This window comes from Jaculus jaculus, chromosome 2 (genome assembly GCF_020740685.1).
Source record: "Jaculus jaculus isolate mJacJac1 chromosome 2, mJacJac1.mat.Y.cur, whole genome shotgun sequence".
Taxonomy (NCBI): domain Eukaryota; kingdom Metazoa; phylum Chordata; class Mammalia; order Rodentia; family Dipodidae; genus Jaculus; species Jaculus jaculus.
This window is the reverse complement of record NC_059103.1, coordinates 69659266-69678496: the sequence shown is the minus strand read 5'-3', so window position 1 is coordinate 69678496 and position 19231 is coordinate 69659266. Positions and strand designations below refer to the sequence as shown.

The 19231-nt window shown below is 42.6% G+C and overlaps 2 protein-coding genes across 6 annotated transcripts in view; both read right to left on the bottom strand.

Annotated features, from left to right (window-relative positions):
* Positions 1-1832: 1832 nt before the first annotated feature.
* Coq7 (coenzyme Q7, hydroxylase) lies at positions 1833-12830 on the bottom strand. 2 transcript variants are annotated; one of them, XM_004665431.2, is made up of 6 exons: positions 12738-12830; positions 6399-6574; positions 4482-4596; positions 3530-3669; positions 2459-2527; positions 1833-2033 (listed from the first exon to the last, which is right to left on the bottom strand). In XM_004665431.2, exons 1-6 carry the CDS (start codon positions 12808-12810, stop codon positions 1956-1958), a joined length of 651 nt encoding a protein of 216 aa, XP_004665488.1. In that variant the 5' UTR covers positions 12811-12830; the 3' UTR covers positions 1833-1955. The 2 variants fall into 2 exon arrangements, with proteins under 2 accessions (XP_004665488.1, XP_044998470.1); XM_045142535.1 differs by having other exon boundaries at positions 12732-12824.
* Positions 12831-16760: 3930 nt separating this feature from the next.
* Positions 16761-19231, bottom strand: part of Tmc7 (transmembrane channel like 7) — a 74763-nt gene continuing 72292 nt past the window's right edge. For all 4 annotated transcript variants that reach the window (XM_045143878.1, XM_045143877.1, XM_004665432.2 and 1 more), the window contains one exon: positions 16761-18700. In XM_045143878.1, coding sequence (XP_044999813.1) covers positions 18626-18700 — 75 coding nt within the window. In that variant the 3' untranslated portion in view covers positions 16761-18625. The remainder of the gene's footprint in view (positions 18701-19231) is intronic.

The following is a 19231-nucleotide window of genomic DNA, read 5'->3' as shown; positions in this document are numbered from 1 at the left end:
ATAACTAGATCAGAATTTTTGGTCTACAGACTGAAGGAATTCTTGATTTTTTTTTTTTTTTTTTAAATTTTTTTTTTTTAAATTTATTTGAGAGCGACAGACACAGAGAGAAAGACAGATAGAGGGAGAGAGAGAGAATGGGCGCGCCAGGGCTTCCAGCCTCTGCAAACGAGCTCCAGACGCGTGCGCCCCCTTGTGCATCTGGCTAACGTGGGTCCTGGGGAACCGAGCCTCGAACCGGGGTCCTTAGGCTTCACAGGCAAGCGCTTAACCGCTAAGCCATTTCTCCAGCCCTGTTTTTTGTTTTTAAGAGACAGGGTCTTGTTATGTTGCCCAGGCTGGCTACAAATCCTGGCTCAAGCAATGGATGGACTGACTTGCCTCAGGCTCCTGAGGAGTTGGGTCTACATGTTTGTACTATTGTGCCTGCCAAAATCAATGTACAAAGGACATTCTAATGTGGGAGGAGGGCCAGTGATTATTTAAAAATAAATTGTGAAGCTGGAGAGATGGCTTAGTGGTTAAGGCATTTGTCTGCAAAGCCAAAAGATCCCAGTTCTATTCTCCAGGATCCACATAAGCTAGATGCACAAGGGGGCACATGCATCTGGAGTTTGTTTGCGGTGGCTGGAGGCCCATTTTCTCCCTCCCTCCCTCCCTCCCTCCCTCCCTCCCTCCCTCTCTCTCTCAAATAAATAAAATATTGAAAAAAATAAATAAAAAATAAAAATAAATTGTGTAAAATGTGAAAATCATAAGAGAGTTCATGAAAGAATAAAAATTAAGTCAGTTTTGGTTTAATTTTTTGGCAGCAGACCTTTAGAAAATTATAATTCAACTTGCAAGTAATCCACAAATTCTGGGATTATAGGCAGGTGCCACCACATCTAGCTTAAGTACATTCTTTGGAGGAGGTAACACTCTCTCTCCCTTAATCTATTCATGCTGCTATAACAAAATACCATAGTCTAAGTGAGCTCATAATTTACAAACTTTTCTTGCTCAAAGTCCTAGAGGCTGTGAAGTCCAAGATCAAAGTGCCAACAGACTGATGCCTGGTGAAGCTGCTTCCTCATCGCCAGCACTATATGTGGCACAGCGTCATCAAGGTCACAGGTCTCTCCACGACCTCTTTAATAAAGGCACTAACCTCACTCATGAGGGCTCTGTCCTCATCACCTGACTACTTCCCAAAAGTCGTATACCATCACTTTGGGTGAGGGTTTTAACCATAACCTCCTAATACTACCACCTTTGGGGGACAATTTTTGGAAGATATAAATATTCAAACCACAGCAATCCCCATGTCATGCAGAATTCACAATGCACAATGACTAATTCTGACATCCTAAATGGACTTCACGGTCTCATCTAGTCAACCTTAAATATCTTCATATTTAAATACCTTTGATAGCAGAAAACTCAACATTTTTCCCTCCTAAAGGTGCCTGCTAACCACTCCATGCCTCATTCTTTCTTTAAAAAAACTTTGTCTTATTTATTTATTTGAGAAAGAGACAGCAGCAGACAGTGAGAAGGTGAATATAGGTGTGCCAGGGCATCCTGCTACTGCAAAGGAACTCCAGATGCATGCACTATTTGTGCATCGGCATTACATGGGCACTAGGGACTTGAATCTGGGCATCAGGCTTTCCAAGCAAGTGCCTTTAACCCTTGAGCAGTCTCTCCAGCTCCATTGCTTTGTTCTTTATGTCTTAAGACAAAGCTAACTGGGAGACAAAGAAAAACCAGCCGACCAGCTGTGTGGTGAGCTGACCTGATGTTGAACTTCAGCTTTGTGGCATGTGACAACAGAAAAAGCAACACTAGAGTTTTATTAGTAGAAAAAAATTTATTTATTAACAAAACTCACACGTTGATAATTGTACAGTCCTCTCAAAGGTTCTTCATTAAATTTCCACTATCTCTTACAGACATAGGTCAGCAGGCACACTTCAAAACCTCTCCGAGAGATATATGGCTACACTGCATCCAGTTTGGATAACTCTCTTCAGCAAGACATATGCTGGGGCCTGGTAAAAACAAGAGTTGGCTTTGATTCTTAGCACCAACATAAAAGAGCAAGCAAAGAGCCAAATGCTTATTTCTAGTTGTAAGATTCAGGGCCGGAAGGTCCAGTCTGGACTCCACTGAATAGGAAACAACTAACTTTAATTTTGGAGCAAAGGCCATTCCCAACATGGATGTACTGCCACTTCCCAAGCCCCCAAATCATGGATTTCTTTCAGGAAGGAAAAAAGATGCTCCCAGAGAAAGGATAGGGATGGTGCAGGACACAGGAGTCCCCCTCCCCACAAAAATGTGTTCCTTTGGTCCTTTATGTCATGACTAGGTTCTTGCTCTTTAAAATGTTTCTTCCATGGGATGGAAACTTCTGGCCCCCTCAATCTGATTTTAAATAGGGGACCCCAGAGCACCACAAGCAACAGGTCCCTACCAATTCTGCATCATGGTCAAGACCTATGTCATGGTGCTCAAGCTCCTCATCCCGAAACTTCTTGATCACCTGAGCAAAGGAAACAGAGTAAGTCAGTATCCCAAGTTAACTACTATTCCACAGACCAAAGCTTTGTGTTGGAGTCTAAGGCTAGGGTGGGTACACTTCTCCTATGAAGGGCTAGAGGTTTCCCATCTGCCACTGTAGCAGGGAAAACTGCTTAGATGTGCAAACCTTGCACGTGGCTGTGCTTCAATCAAACTGTATTCACAGGAACAGGTTCTTCCATAGACTGTGTTGACTTCTGATTTACACACCTTTAATCCCAGCACTTGGGAAGCACAGGTAGGTGGACCGCTGCGAGTTTGAGACCAATCTCAGACTACATAGTGAATTCCAGGTCAGCCTGGGCTAGAGTGAGACCTTACCTCAAGAAAACTATTTAAAAAAATGAAGTAATTCTTGCTAGGTGTGGCAATGTATACCTATAGTCCTACTTGGGAAGAAAAGGCATGATGTTTGTGAGTTTGAGGCCAACTGCTCCATAGAGAGGGAATTTATTTTGCAAATAAATAAAAGCAAACAAACAATTCCCTTAGCACCAGGCATCATAGGTCATGCTTATAGTCCAAGTTACTGGGGGGGGGGAATAGAGGGATGAGAGTAAATATTAGGATCACATGAGCCCAAGAAAGCAAGCGGGCAATACTGTGAGACTGCTACGTCTCAACAAACAAAACAAAATGAGAGAACTAAGCAAAAAGTAAACCAGCTCTTATTTTCTATAAAAAACATCTACTTCTGTGCTCACTCACAGCATTTGTTTGGAGTCTGCCAGTGACATGGACTGCAGATAACCCATGGGACTAAACTGAAATGACACCAGCTGTGGGCCTCGCTCTGTCCCAGCTGTGTAACCAGAGAAGACAGGTAACTTCATCTGTCTGTGCCTCAGTTTACTTACCTGGGAAAAGAGGTGCTACCCCACATATCTAAGCTCTTGCCATGCTAGCATCCTTTTCTTCTTACCAGCTGGCCAGCTCCTGTTCCCCGTGATTGTGTAGTAGTTACCTGAAGCAGCTCTTCATACTTCTCAGGGTCCTCCTCCATCAGCGTCCTGATCTGGTTGTTGTAGTGATGGGCTATGGACTCCTCCACTGCCACGGTGCAGGCCATCGCACCCTTCTTCCCCAGCAAGGCAGTTCCTGCCCCTGCAATTGTCAACCCAGAGGCCAAAGTGTAGGCTACATGCCTCTGCTCATGGTGCTTGTGAGGCAACCTGACACTTGGGGCTGGCTGTTCTCTGTGGTGGGGATATGCTGTGCTCCATCCAGTAGATGCCAGTAGCACCTGCAAAGTGTGACCACTGAGCATGACTTTAGATACGGCCATGCATCCTGGAGTGGGGAAGGGCTGTCACCCTAGGTTGAGAAGCAGAGTTGGAGGTGGTCCAGATCTCAGGTAAAGATTAAATCACATAACCACTCAGTAACAAAGCTTGTTTTCATTTTTTCCTGGATTTTGTTTTGTTTGGAGATAGGGTCTTGCTAGGAAGCCCAGGCTAACCTGATTTACAAGGCAGCCTAGGCCTAGCCTTGAGTGCTCTATCCTTCCTCAGTCCTAAGTGCACTACCACGCTGGCTCAGTGAGCAATTAACCTTCCATGTGCAGTGGGGAGTCTGCACATGCTGTCTTTGCTATTCTCTGCCATTTTCTCCCCTCCCTTTAAAAAGCACAAGCTGATCTTGGGCTCAGAAGCTGTCAGAGAACACTAGCTTGCTGCAATTGAATTACACAGGTTTGTTCCCTTTGCTATGTTTGCTCTTTATTGTATTTTCTATTTATAAAAGAGCTGATTCTATCTTGGAGAAATTTAAGCAAAAAGATTCAATCAACTTCAATTTAACTTTAGGAAAACCCTAAGCAAATAAAAAAGGTTGAGTAAGAATGGGACAAAGACTATGGAAGCAATGCCCGAATGATACCCTGGAGCCTACGGGAGCACATCTAGTCAGACACGTACCCAGTGCAAAGCCCATCACATTCCAAATGGGCATCAGAATCGTTGGCCGGACCCTGAGTGCCACCATCAACTCATTGAACTTTTTCAAGTGGTTCTTCTCTTGATCCCACATTTTCTAAAAGAAACATAACAATTGACAGGCAAGCATTCCAGAGGCTTCCACTCTACCCACAGTAGAGTTTATGGCCTGATCACTGTATACGGGAGGCAAGAAGACATGGTGGTAGTGACAAGAACTGCTGTCTCCCCATCACCTTAAATATCCATGAAATCTCTGACAGGAGAAGGGGTCCACAGAGCAAAAGAGCCCAACACCTCAGCTTCAGCTAAGGCCACTTCCACATTGCCAGAACCATTTATCTATTCAGTGCTCCAGCAAGATGTTTAACCCAGTTCAGAACTGGAAGTGGAAATCTTAGCCATGCTGTATTCCCTTCTAGACTGCTGGTGAACAGGTTATCATTCACATCAAAGGAGAAAAGGAGACAGACTAACAGCAGCCAATGCTTAGACATTGCTTCCTAAACACCAGGTATTACCAAATGGTTGCACAGAGAGGCAACCAGCTCAATCCACACAACTACCTTAGAAAGGAGAGACCATTATTACCCTCAAGTTGTATAGTACCTGACCCAATGACTCAAAGTAGGACAGCAGCTTGCTCAGTCAGCCCTCTGAAAGCACAGGTCCAACCACTCATAGGTTAAATAGAAGAAACCTGTGGCTGAACTGAAGACATGCAGGCTTTTTTTCCTTGTTAATATTCCCTAGCTAGCACAGAAGAACCAGTACGTACAGAGCATACACATTGCAGTAGGTGACTTAAGTAATCTAGAGAGGACTTAAAATCTTAAGAATGTGCATGGGTACATGCGAATACTGCACCATTTTGCATAAGGCACTTGAGCATCCTGGGATGGGACTGTGGTGTCTGCAGAGTTGTAGATCTGAAGGCACGTGCCCTGACCTGTCTACCACATCCCAGGTAGGATCTTAGTTGTTCTACATTAGCTTGTTCACTCCTCACCCAAACCCAGAGAGACAGATGTCATCAAGCAATTTTGTAGACAGGGAAATGGAGACCTAGAAAGGTCAATCAGCTTCTTCAAGGTCACACAGGTAGGAGGTGAGCTAGAGTGGGACCTTGGATCCTTATGCCCACAAATTTTAGTCCTTCCCAGGTGTCCTGTGGAGCACACCTACAACAACTTTCAGGCACAGAATGAAGTGATTCTCAGACTCTGCAGTGGCAGCAGCAGAACCTGTGCCTATGTGAAATGTGAACACTACAGGTGTACTATGTGTCTTTTACATACTCTATGTCCATCTGTCCTTTAAAAAAATTATTTACTTATTTGAGATAGTGTGTAAGAGAGAGAGAGAGGGAGGCAGATAGAAAGAGAATGGGCATGCCAGGGCCTCCGGCCACTGCAAACAAACTCCAGACGCATGTGCCACCTAATGCATCTGGCCTACATGGGCCCTGGAGAATTGAACCAGGGTCCTTTGGTTTTGCAGGCAAGTGCCCTAACTGCTAAGCCATCTCTCTAGCCCCATCTGTACTTTTAAAACAATATTTATTAATTTACAAGGGTGGAGAATGAGTTTTCCAGGGCCCCTTGGCCCTGAAAACAAGTCCAGATGCATGCATCACTTTGTTTATCTGGCTTTACAGGGGTTCTGGGGAATTGAACCCAAGTGGTTAGGCTTTCAACCAAGTGCCTTTAACTGCTGAGCCATCTCACCAGACCTATGTGTGCTTTATAACAAAATCATGTACTCTTCACTCTGAGAACGCATCTTCTACCCTCTTAAGGACAACAGCACCTCTCTTTGGAACACATGGCCAAATGTGATGCACTGGCCTTCAGCTCTACCTATGCAGGAAACTAGGCTGAGAGTTTGAAAAGTGCTCACCTGAATTATGGGCCCAACACTGGTCCGGCCCAGCACAGCCATCTGGCCTGCATAGATGCGATTTGCAGCATATTCACCAGCATGATCCACCCGGATTATTGGGTCCACAGTTGTCCTGTTGATATTGTCTAAGGTCACTCCTGAACTTCGGAACCTGACATCAATTCTTGCAGAAGCTGCAAAGCAAGTGTTAATTCTTCATGACCCACAACATGGCATGGTAGCCATGTTTCCTTTTACAGACGAAACAAAGGTTACAAATGAGTTCCCTAGGGTCAACTAAGCCATGCCTTTTTTTCTTTTTCCATCTACATTGCTAAAACATGAAAAATTTCACTTAAAATTCTGGCCTTTTGGGTGCACTTGAAATGTCCAGAGATCCAGAAATGCCAAGCTTGCTTTCAGCAGCTAGTTAACATGACAGCAGTTGCTAGAAGGGCTCTCCTATCCCGAACTCTCCATCAGAGGAGCTTCCCAAAACTCAATGCTCTTCCCCACTCCACTGCTGGGAAGAGGGTGCCAGCTGATATTCTGGCAGACCTCTGGTAAAAATCTCAAAGACCAAACTTGAGAATCACTGAGCTCTGTTTTTGAAAATACTCGCAGCCATGGGCAGAAAGGGGATTGTTAAGACCTAGCCTTACACGTTGTTTGATCTCATTGTGACCCCCAAATCAATTCAACCAACCTTGTCTTCAAAATGTAAATTCGTCTTTGTAGACCTAACAGTAGCACCCTACTTATATTCTCTGAGCCCCAGATTCACAAAATCTGGGGAATCTCAAAAGTCTGGCTTTTCCCACCTCTAAGAAGGATCTTGTAGTGTGCTCATTCCATATAAAAAAAGAAGTCCATGGGACATTTAGCTCTAGCCTGTGCTTTGTCTGTGGAGATGCACTGAGGAATTCTGTGCTTCCAACATGTCTTCCGCAGTTATTTCTTTTCAGCAAGGCTAACTTCAACAGCCAGGAAATGAGTGGAAAAGGTTATCTGGGATTCATCTTCAGTTCTTTCATTACAAAGGTTTGAGGGCTTTGGGGTAGAATCTGGGGTGGTTCTGAACATTAATTTTTTTACCAGATGGAACTTTAAATGTTACATTTATTGCAGTGTTGAAATCAAACCCAGGGCTTCATGCATGCTAGGAAAGAGCTATACTGCTGAGCCCTGGCATGTCACACTGTAGACAGAGGAACACAGACATGAAGTTTGATTTGGTCTACTCCTACATGGCATGCTCCACCTCACTGAACACACTGATGTAAGAAAATGAAGAGTCTAGGAACAAGAGAGCAAATCTCATGGACACTTCTGTTAAGTGCAATGTACTAAACAGTGGATCACTATACTCTGTAGCTACATTCTATGTGGAGAACAAATTAACAGACACCATCAAAGTAGCCTGGTTGCAAGTTTTTGTCTCTGAGTCCAGGGGCTAGTGCTTCTGGCAGACTCATATTTTTGTAGAAAGATGGGGTCTAGTAACAGAGGTTGATGAGCTAGCTCTATTTCTCAAAATAATCTTGTTTGCTTGCTCCTTTACATGTGACCACCATCCCAAAACATTTTAATGACAGAGATAGTCCAGGACTGTTTTGAAAATCAAAGTTGCTGAGCAAATAGGATAATTTCAAACACACAGCTTTCAGTGGGGAATGTGCAGGGTTGCATTTCTGCTCTGAGCACACTGGAGATTCACTCTTCTGGATTCAGATCCTTAGTAAGTGATTTGGGGGCAAGGAGGAAAGTTAGGTATCATAATAGTTGCATTTTTCTTTCACAGTCCCTGTGAAGTATGGGATGGACTTCAGATAGGCATGGACCTAGTTTAAAACTGTATGTCCCAGGGTCTTCAAGGAAGAATTATTTTTACTGTAAAGAATAAAAGGATCACATGCAATTAGGGGTGGGGAGAAAAACATGTGTATCCAATCTCTAACATGAATTTTGGCCCAATCAGAATAAATTACTTATCTCTTACACATAAAACTCCCAGCAGTCTATTTCTTTTTTTTAGAAGAAATATACACAGAACCTTTTCTTATTATCATTAGGATAAAGTGAGATAAAGGTAGCATAATACCTTTAAGAATAAAAAATGATTATTATCACATGTTCATTGGCTTAGCAAGGGGCATTAACACACACAATCATGAGTTTTGACTGCATTGTCACACACTTTACAATAAAATTGCAGCCAAGTGCTATAAGCTCTCAAGTGTATTATTTTATACCCAATTTCCCATTGTGTAAAATGTACCAATGATGGGACCTGGGAGATTTTAAGTAGTTTATGGATATATATTAAATCACACAGCAAGAATTTTAAGATTTCTCTTCTTTTCTCACCAAAGAAAATGTCTCAACTTACAAAGGGTATAATACAGCACTTTTCCTTTTGTGATTTTTCAAACTTATGTGTGCAAGTGCACTCTCTTGTTGCTACAAAGGAACACCAGATGCATGCACCACTTTGTGTCTGGCTTTATGTGGATGTTGGGGAACTGAACCTGGGCCAGCAGGCATTGCAAGCAAGCACTTTTAACTGCTGAGACATATCCCCCACCCAGATCTATTTTTAAAGAACAAAATAAAAACTACCATGGAATAAAGGCTTTTTAAGCCGCAATATCTATTACAATTTTGTAACTCTTATTCTCAAAATATGTGTATTTGTAAATTTTGCTTGTTTGTTTGTTTTGAGGTAGGGTCTCACTCTAGCTCAGGCTGACCTGAAATTCACTCTGTAGTCTCAGGGTGGCCTTGAACTCATGGTGATCCTCCTACCTCTGCCTCCCAAGTGCTGAGATTAAAGGCGTGCACCACCACACCAGGTTGAATATGTGTTTTTGAAGATTACTCATCCACTTAGGGATAAACAATACTAGTGTACTACAGTTCACATAGCAAGGGGGTCCTAGATCCAACCTCATTTATCTCCACTGGTGGCCCTAACATTTTACAATGCATACAATCATGTGAAGTTCTTGATAAAATGGCTGTTATCAACAAATCAAATGATGATAAATACTGGTGAGGGTTTGAGGAAACAGGAACCCTTCTCCATTGTTAGGGGGAATGTAAACTATTGCAGCCATTATGGAAATCAGTGGGAAGGTTCCCAAGACAACTAAAAATAGATCTACCATATGATCCAGCTATACCATTCCTTGGCATTTACCACAAGGACTCTCTGCACATTATTACAGAGATACCTGCTCATTATGTTTATTGCTGCTCTATTCACAATAGCTAGGAAATGGAACCCACCTAGATGCCCACAAACTGATGAATGGATAATAAAGATGTGGTACATTTACACAATGGAGCTTTATTCACCTGTAAAAAAGTGAAGTTATGAAATTTGCTGGAAAGGATTATACTGAGGTAACCTACGCTCAAAAAAAAAAAAAAAGCCACATGTTGTCTCTCATATGTGAATCCTAGCTTCAAATATTTAGATTTGCATAATTCAGTGCAGAGATCATGAAGCTAGAAAAGGCCCATGAGGGAAGGAGGAAAGGGGAGAGCTGAAGAGGAAGGTAAAGTAGATATGTAAGTAGAGTGGCAAAATACCAAGGATAAAATAGTCTAACTGGGGTCAGAAGAGGGTATGGAGGAGGAGTAATCAAAATTAAAGGTGTTAAGAATACGCCATATGGAAACCTACTTCTTCGCCAAATAACCTATAGGTTAAAAAGACAGACTTTGGGGCTGGAAAGATTTTTTAGTGGTTAAGGCACTAGTCTGCAAAGCCTAACAACCCAGGTTCAATTCCCCTGTACCTACCGTATGCATCTGGAGTTTGTTTGAAGCAACCGGAGGCCCTGGCCCACCCATTCTCTCTCTCCTCTCTCCCTCCTTGCAAATAAAAATTTTGTGGAAGGTGGGAGGGGAGGGAGACTGTAAGAGCCACAGGTTGAAACATCAAGCCCAGAGGAATTCCCTCCCCTCCAAAATGACTGCTGCTCCCACAACACATAAACCCCAACCACATGGGGAATACCTGAAACCCCACTGAGGAGGGTCTCCAATGGAATGGGGTCATGGACAAGGAAAAAGAGGGTACCAACACATGATGTAGCCATATGAAATATGCTGTTAATAATAATAATAAAGATTAAAAACAAAAAAGAAGCAGAAAAGCAAAAAATTTAATGGAATTTTTAAAAATTCAAAGAGAATTTGGGCAGAAGTACCCTGGGGGTGGATGGATAATGCTGGCTCCAGAAATCATCGAGTGTTACAAGAAAATTTCAGAAGCCAGGCGTGGTGGTACACGCCTGTAATCCCAGCACTTGGGAGGTATAGGTAGGAGGATTGCTGTGAGTTTGAGGCCACCCTGAGATTACATAGTGAATTTCAGGTCAGCCTGGGCTAGAGTGAGACCCTACCTCAAAAAATTAAATAAAATAAAAAAAGAAAATTTCAGTGCCAGGGGTAGATTACCTTCCATTGAATTGTTGGCCAGGGTGGTCCCTGATGGTCCCACATTACATGCTGTTGTCAAGGTTCTTGGTTGCCCACCAGAAATAGATAATAAGATCCTATTGCTGAAGATACCATGTGCCTGGACTAAGCTGAGAAATCAAGCTGGAGCTGAGCTGGAAGCCTCCTCAGTGTTGACTAGCTATCAGAATGCTAGAAACAGCTGTGCAACTTGTGTGGGTAGAAAAGTCAACCAGCTTTAGCAGCAGTGGACCCTGCAAGCTTTACACCTAGACAGCTGTGGTAGTTTGAATAGATAGCCCCCAATATATGCAGTTCTTTGTAGTTTGCATCTGCAGCCACCTGGCTGGAGGCAATGTCACTGGGTGGATTTTAAAGTGTGGTGGTGGGTTTCAGATTTCAAGCTAAAGATATGTAAAGTGTGCCTAGCTGGAGTTCCTGAAGTGTGCTGTGTGGCTTTTGGCTTGTGCTTCTCTCTCTCTGCTTGGGCTTGTGAAGGCAGGCCAGCTTCTTCTGCCATTATGGAACTTCCCCTGGAGCTGTAAGCTTCAATAAATCCCTTCCTCCATAACTGTGCCTGGTCTGGAAGTTCATCTCAGCGAACCTGAATCTGTACCAGAACTAGATGAGAAGATCCTACTGCTGAAGACACCACATGCCTGGGCTAAGCTGAGAAATCAAGCTAGAGCTGAGCTGGAAGACTCCTCAGTGCTGACTAGCTATCAGAATGCCACAAACAGCTGTGCAGCTTGTGTGGATAGAAAAGTCAACCAGCTTAAGCAGCAGTGGACCCTCCAAGCTTTACAGCTAGATAGCCATGCCAAATATACCTACTGGTACAATGATGTCATGTCTGTTATGGGTGAAATTAACTGTTTTCTTGATTAGATTTGAAGCCTACTCTACAGGAGGGAATTCATGCCTGATACTGAGAACCTAATCAAGAGCCTGTGGTGAGGTTGTAAGTTGGGGGCGTGGGGGCTACTATTATATAGCTAAATGGATATATTATATCCACCAAACTTCCCTCTAAAATTACTTATGTTTATACTCACATATTAATGCTACTCTCACTTTTGGTTAGAGAAGCTTCTCTTTTCCAATGGTGGTGACCTTGGGGGAAGACTCAAAACTCATTAATAAGTCTGAGAACAGATGACAGAGGTGTGTTCAACTGTAAGTGGGACAGCTCCATCACACCCTCCAACACTCAGGTATCATTGTGGAAGAAATGGCGGAAAGAATGTAAGAGCCAAAAGAAGGGGAAGAGTGCTCTGCAATAGTCTTCCAGACACAATGTGCTGTGGTACTTAAGACCTCACAGTGGCTCACACTGCTTTCACAAGACCTGCATAGTAGGAAAAAAAAAATGATGACACCAAAATATAAGGGGGATGGGGGGCGGAGAAGGGATGAGACTATGATCATGGTACGTTGTATGTACTGAGGTTGTCAATAAGATGTTAGAAACAATATGTATTGATAAAATATAGACACCTAAGTAGGTTAGGGTGGTACCCGGATACGTGCGTTTCTAATGAGCTGTGAGAGAAGCCGAAACTGCTGAGCAGCAGGCTCTATGCCAGAGAGAAGGTCATGGGTCAAGACTACAGTAACACGGAACTTCCCATGACACAAGGTCAGCCACAGCTGCCGTGACGTCCAGGCACAGATGTGCAGTTTCCGCGACGCGCCAACCCTGGCCAGACACCACAACGCTCATGGCGGAAGTCCGCGCCCTTCCAGCCTGGGCTGGGGAAGCCCTGCCCCGCACGCTACGTCGCGTGCCTGTGACGTGCCCGTCGCCCCGTGACCCCTACGACCCAAATCTCAAACGACCATCCCCTAGCTTGTCTCCCCGGGCAGGACTGCAGGCGCGCGTACCTTTACCTGCGAGCGGCGGCCGAGCGCCCGGACGCAGGCGCCACAGGAGGGGACCCGCTGCCGCTCGAGCGCAGCTCATCGCGCGCTGACGAGGCTGCCCCGGCCGGCGCGGCGGGCCCAGCGTGCTCCCGGCACAGGCCGATGACGCGACGCGACGCGACGTGACGTGACGTGACGTGACGCCCCGCGAGGGAGGTGCGGCCCATCCCGTCACCCGGAGACGCCCGAGCTCTCAGCTGGTTGGTTGGAAATGACAAATGCGCTTCTCCTATTGGAAAGCTTCCCTGTCGATCACTACGAGGCCCTTCCGATAACAGTTTTGGGCCGCTGTTAGCTGAGAGTGCTAATTGCTCTTGGAAAACAGGGTTAGAATTTATTGCCTAAGATTTTCTTGAAAAGGCCCAAGCATTTATGGCAGAGCCTTTCCCCACCTTTCCTAAATGGAAGATTTTCCTCTGTTTATATCCGGTCTCCCTTAGAAAACAGCCGCCCGGAGAGATGGCTCGGCGGTTTAGACCCTTGCCTGTATAGGCTTCACGAAGAAAGTTCGATTTCCCCAGTACTCAAGTAAAGCCAGGTGCACAAAGTGGTGTATGCGTCTGTAGTTCGTTTGCAGTGGCTACAGGCCCTGGAGCACCCATGCATATTCTCTCCTTGCAAATACATATTTTAAAGTGTCAATTATATACTAAGTTTCAGTGTCTACAGTGTAATCTAGTGGGTCTGACAACCGGCTTTAAATTATTTCCTAGTCCTTTTCTCACGTTTCATATTTCCTACAGAGAATAATGTTCTTTGTACATCTTGGTGGCTGTGTGATTGAGGGCAAGGAAAATTTAGTAATATACATCAAACGTCCAAAGGACATATCCATTAATATGACTCCTATTTCTAGGGGTTTGCACATTAGAATTTTTTTTTTCAAATAAGTCATGTATTTGAAGTCAGAAAAATCAATGCATACTGCAAGGAGAGGTAACAAGACATTTGATGTTGGTACAGTTGAGGGCTGGAGGGCTGGGACTTAGAGAAAGGAAAATTGGCTTATTTATATACTTTTACAAATTTAACCCTTTTTTTTCCGATTTCCAAAGTAGGGTCTTCCTCCTACCCAGGTCAACCTGGAATTCACTGTGTAGTCTCAGGGTGGCTTCACACAGAGATCCTTCTACCTCAGCCTCCCAAGTGCTGGGATTAAAGATGTGCGCCACCACGCCCAGCCTTTGACACTTTTTTTGTTTTTTGTTTTTCGAGGAAGGGTCTCACTCTAGTCCAGGCTGACCTGGAATTCATTATGTAGTCTCAGGGTGGCCTTAACTCACAACGATCCTCCTATCTCTGCTAAAGCCATGGACCACCACATCCACCTTAACACAAGTTTTTAAGATGCATGGCTATTGTTAAATAAAGTTGCTAGTTGTTTTATATAACTCTACAGTGCTCAGATTAGCAGAGACTTTAGAATTATGATGAGCCCAAATAATCCTACTGAAATTGAGAGTGTTGTAACATTCTCATGTAAACACATTAAAAACTTTTGTCAAGGGCTGGAGAGATGGCTTAGCAGTTAAGGCATTTGCCTGCAAAGCCAAAGAACATGGTTCAATTCTCCAGGACCCACATAAGCCAGATGCACAAAGTGGCACATACCTCTGGAGTTCGTTTGCAATGGCTGGAGGCCCTGGAATGCTCATTCTCTCTCTCTGCCTCTTTTTCTCTCTCAAATATATAAATAATTTTTTTTGAAAAAAACATTTGTCAAAATTTCGCTGTCAGGTGTCTTATACCAAGGAGGAAAAAAATGCTGACAAAGATTTGTGATGTGACATTGGGGAATTTTGGTAAATGTTAATCAAATGAATGTTTAAAACTATGACTCATCTGCATACTGTTACATTATGTAGCCCACTGAAATGAATGTAACATTTTAGACCAGATCTTGCTATACAGACCAGGCTGTCTCTAAACTCATGACTCTGCTTCCTCAGCCTCCTTAGTGCTGGGATTATGGATGCATTCCACCACAGCTAGCTAAAAAGAACTTTTTGATAAAACAAGAAAATATTTAAATAAAAAAATCAGATTATTTTTTTTTCTTTTCCTTCTCTACTCCCTTGTACTTTAATAATTTTTATTTACTTACTTATTTAGGAGAGAAAGAAACAGAGAAAATGTACCATGCCAGGGCCTCCAGCCATTGCAAATGAACTCTAGATGCATGTGCCAAAACAACGATCTGGTTTTAAATGGGTACTGGGGATCAAACCTGGGTCCTCAGGCTTTGCAGAAAAGCAACTTGACCATTGAGACTTCTCTCCAGCTCCTATCTCTGTCCTTTTTTTATCTTAAAAGCAGTTCTACCATGATTAGCACCATGTATGGATGTCTATACATGATGAGTATTCTTCTCTGTCAATTTCCATGTTCTCATACCCTGTGTGGTAAGCATGCACTTTTAAATTTCTAGTGCTTGGCAGGAAAGTCCTCAGCTTGATCTGCAGCTCTGCATTAATCAAGTGTGGTGGCACACACTGTAAGCCCAGCACTTGGAAGTGGAGGCAAGAAGTTCAAAGGTCATCCTCAGCTACATAACTAGTTTGCAGTCCGTCTGTACTACATGAGACCCTATCTTTTAAAAAACCAAGGGAATGAGGGGATTAATTTACTGACTGACCCTTTCATTACTCCAGCCCTGCATTACTTTTCTACTTTAAATATAAGGTGACTGTCTCAAAAAGATATTTAATCACACAATTAAGCCAGCAGCAAAGCCATCACATGCCCCATGCATTGGACAGGAAATGCACCAAATGGAAATTAGTGGTAGATCAGTAGAGCCCCATGTTATAAATGCAGATAAGCCAGGCATGATGGCACATGCCTTTAATCATAGCACTCGGGAGGCAGAGGTAGGAGGATCACAAAGAGTTTGAGGTCACCCTAAGACTACACAGTGAATTCCAGGTCAGCCTGGGCTAGAGTGAAATCCTACCTCAAAAAACTAAAACAAAATTTAAAATAAAATGAATAAATAAAATACATTTAAAAAATGAAGATATAGTCAGAAGTTCTTCCCAAGAGTTGGAAACTTGCAGTGCTTCTCTAGTAAAATTAGTTCCTTTGCTTTCAAATACTTGACACTGTGGCTAGCTGCCATCAGATTGTTGCTACAAGAATTGACTTTGCCATCTTAAGGGTTAATGCAAACCAAAGACCTGTCTAACTAGATTTATTTTTTTCTTTTCACTGGGAATGAGAACATTTTGTGATGACAAGAACCTGAAAGTCTGCCTTAAAAATAAATAAGAGTGTACAAGTAGAAACACAACAAATGTTTGCAGAGGCTTCTAAAGTTCCAGCTTCCACTGTGTGTAATGAGGGAAGAGGGGCAAAATCAATCCAAGTAGCCATTTAGTGGCTGCATTGCTATAGAAAGTTCATGTCTGTACCACCAATGCTCTGCAGATATATATATATATATAAAAGACCAGCTAGCTCTTTACATGGAAAGGTCTTCAAGACGCTGTTAAGGAGAAGTGAGAGGAAAATTCAGAAATAGACACCCCACAACACACTCACATCTCTCTACTTACATCTACTTGAACAAATGCTACAGCTTTCTGGGAGAACAAACACTATTAGCAGTGGTTTCCTCTGGGACCAGGATAAAGAATACTTGAAATCATTTTATGTACATGAGGTTTAAACACACAAATGTGCTTCTCTTGAGTGTTAAAACTCATCCAGAACACACAGCAGATGAAATACTTCTTTCTCTCATTAGAAGAAAACAAAGACAAACTCTGCAGTTATAATTTCCTGTGGTCACCTAATGATTGACAAGAAACATCTGTTCAAGTGCACACACATTCCAAAAGTGTCAAGATACTGTGTAATCAGTAGTTTTAATGCATGTTTGTTACAGCTGTACTTTAACAATTACAGAGGCATCACCTGAAATTATTAGTTATCAAACATTCAAGTAAGAAGTACATAAATTAGCAGCACTTAACTAAAGTCACTAGTTAACATATTTCAGTATCCTTCTTATAACAAAACAACATAGTTTTCTTTTCATTCACCGTACATACATACAAAAAGAAAAGTAGACCATTTTTAGAGGCATGGTGAAAGTAATAATATTATACATAAAGGCACTAGGCAAAAAATGGCAACAATTAGAATATGGTTTTAAAGTAAGGATGGAATTAACTTTGGGTTACTCAAAATACCAGTAACAGTTAGAAACTCATTAACCTTACAGTACAGGAAAAGTCTGAAAAGGCTTTGTTCTTGTGGGTACAAAACACTCCACCATAATACTGCCGTGTGTAAAAGAAAAGAAGCGGACATGTTTGGGCAGGGGGGATGTAGGTCAGTGGTACAGCAAGCACTTGCTTAGCATATGTGAGGACCAGAGTTCCAACTACAGCAACACACACACACACACACACACACACACACACGGCCCAAAAGAGGGTCATCATACATATAGAAATGCACAATCCATGGTTATCTTGCTTTACTTCCCAGAACAAGGAAGTAACTATTTCTTTAAGAAATGAGGCAATGGTCAGGGTGGAAGAAACTATTTTCAGTAGCAGCTTTCTAAAAACCTGAATCCAATTTTAAATTCTAGGAAGGGGTTGGACCCAGTGAAAGGAAAAAAATGAAAAAAGACTCAAACAGTCCATTAAAAATACCAGCAAAGATTTGAGATATTAAAATGAAAACATTATAGCAAACAATAGCATAGGCTACTATTAGATGGTTCCAGAGCTATCAACGTTGGGCATGCTTCTTGTGAGGTATTTATTACATAGATATATTTTACTATAATGGAAATCTTAAGACATTCTACTTTTAGGATGTTTTGTAAAATAAAGGTAGTGCATTCAAAGTCTGAAACACAGAGAAACAAATGCTAGTCCTCTGAAATGTAAAAATGTGCATTTAAGAAGCTAGCATCCAACCTATTTTGACATCAGAGGCTGTTTTGATGAACACGCATCTCAAACATTTCTGTACATAAAACTCCAATGCCTTCCCCACAGCTCTGATACTAAATAGCCTTTTTCAGCCTGGATCTAAAATGGTAAGTATCCTACAGAAATTGACACCTTGACATGGAATGGGAAATTGCATTAGGACAACTTGAGAAATGAACTTTGTCTGCCTCAGGACTAGACAGAAACTGAAGAAGGCATGTGGATAACCAGCTCACTAAAGGCAGAATTCCCCTGAGTAATAAATGATGCTTCAGAAATTGTCTAGAAAGCTAAGAAACCAAGATGGCTACTTGCTGCAATTCCTGCTCACGAGGGTCATACAGGCAGGAATTCAAACACAGCTTAGATACACCATAGGGACCAACTTTCCTCTCATATTACTGGCATGATCATCATCTCCACATTCCCACCAGCTGTTATTTTCATTAACAACAAAAAGGTTTCATTTTAAGTAACTATGGATATTCAAGAAGGCTACGTACTCAGCCTAAACTAGAAATGTGTTCCAAAAACATCAGGATACAAGAATGGGTGAACTCTAGTTAACTTTGAAAGACAACACAAGCCTTTATAAAATATAAAAGTCTAACAAACTAAGTAAAAGTCTCTCCTCCACAATTTTGGCTATAAAAGCTTTCATGGTTTAAGGAGTTAAGTGTTAAGCACTGCCACCAGAAGTGACGACTTGAATTCCAACCTGCTTTGCTAAGTCACCAAAAGCCCTAAGTGGGATATGTAAACATGAACAATAGTGATCAGGAAAAGCCCTGATGTCCAGAAAAATACATCTTAAAATTTCCACTCAAAACCCAGGTAGACTCTGTAGGCCCATCAGAGTCATGAGGTCAGCAGAGAAGCAACAAGCACAACAAGGTGACTTCAGGCTCAAGCTGGTTGGCTCTGCACATCCCTTTGGGCTTCCGTTAGCTTCTGGATAAGATAGCGCTTGTCACGACTTTCCTAGAAAGAGAAATGAATTTGAAAGTCCATTTTATACATGTAGAAACATACTGTGATGGTTTCGTCATAAAATGTCCCCCATAGCCTCATGTGTTTGCAAGAAAGCCTCATACTTGATCCCCAGCTGGGAGAGCCCTGCTAGAGGAGGTGTGTCACTGGGATCTGGGATTTCATAACCCAGCTCAGCTTGCCAGGGCTCGCTGGCTCACTCTTGCTGCTTCATCCAAGATATGATACCCTTCTGTCTATTCTGCCATGCTTTATCAGCCCCACTGAGGCTTCCCCTCAAAACTATAAGCTGAAATAAAGCCTTTCCTTCCATAAGCTGCTTCTGGTCAGGTGTTTTGTCCCAGTAATGAGAAATAACTATAACAGAAAATCGGTACTAACAAGTTGCTGTGATAACCTGACCATATGACATTTAGTCTTTTGGAACTGGTTTTATGGAAGATTTAGAACTTGGGACTTCCCAAAATACATAGAAAAGTGTACACTGTGAAAGTTTGGCTTCTGGGGTTTCAAATGGGTAGA

Coding starts and splice junctions, on each gene's coding strand:
- Coq7 (XM_045142535.1), bottom strand. CDS start 12,810: ATGAGCTGCGCTCGAGCGGCAGCGGGTCCCCTCCTGTGGCGCCTGCGT. Junction 4,597..6,398: donor GTGTTGGGCCCATAATTCAG/GTGAGCACTTTT, acceptor TGTTTCTTTTAG/AAAATGTGGGATCAAGAGAA. Junction 2,528..3,529: donor AGTATGAAGAGCTGCTTCAG/GTAACTACTACA, acceptor TCCTTTGCTCAG/GTGATCAAGAAGTTTCGGGA.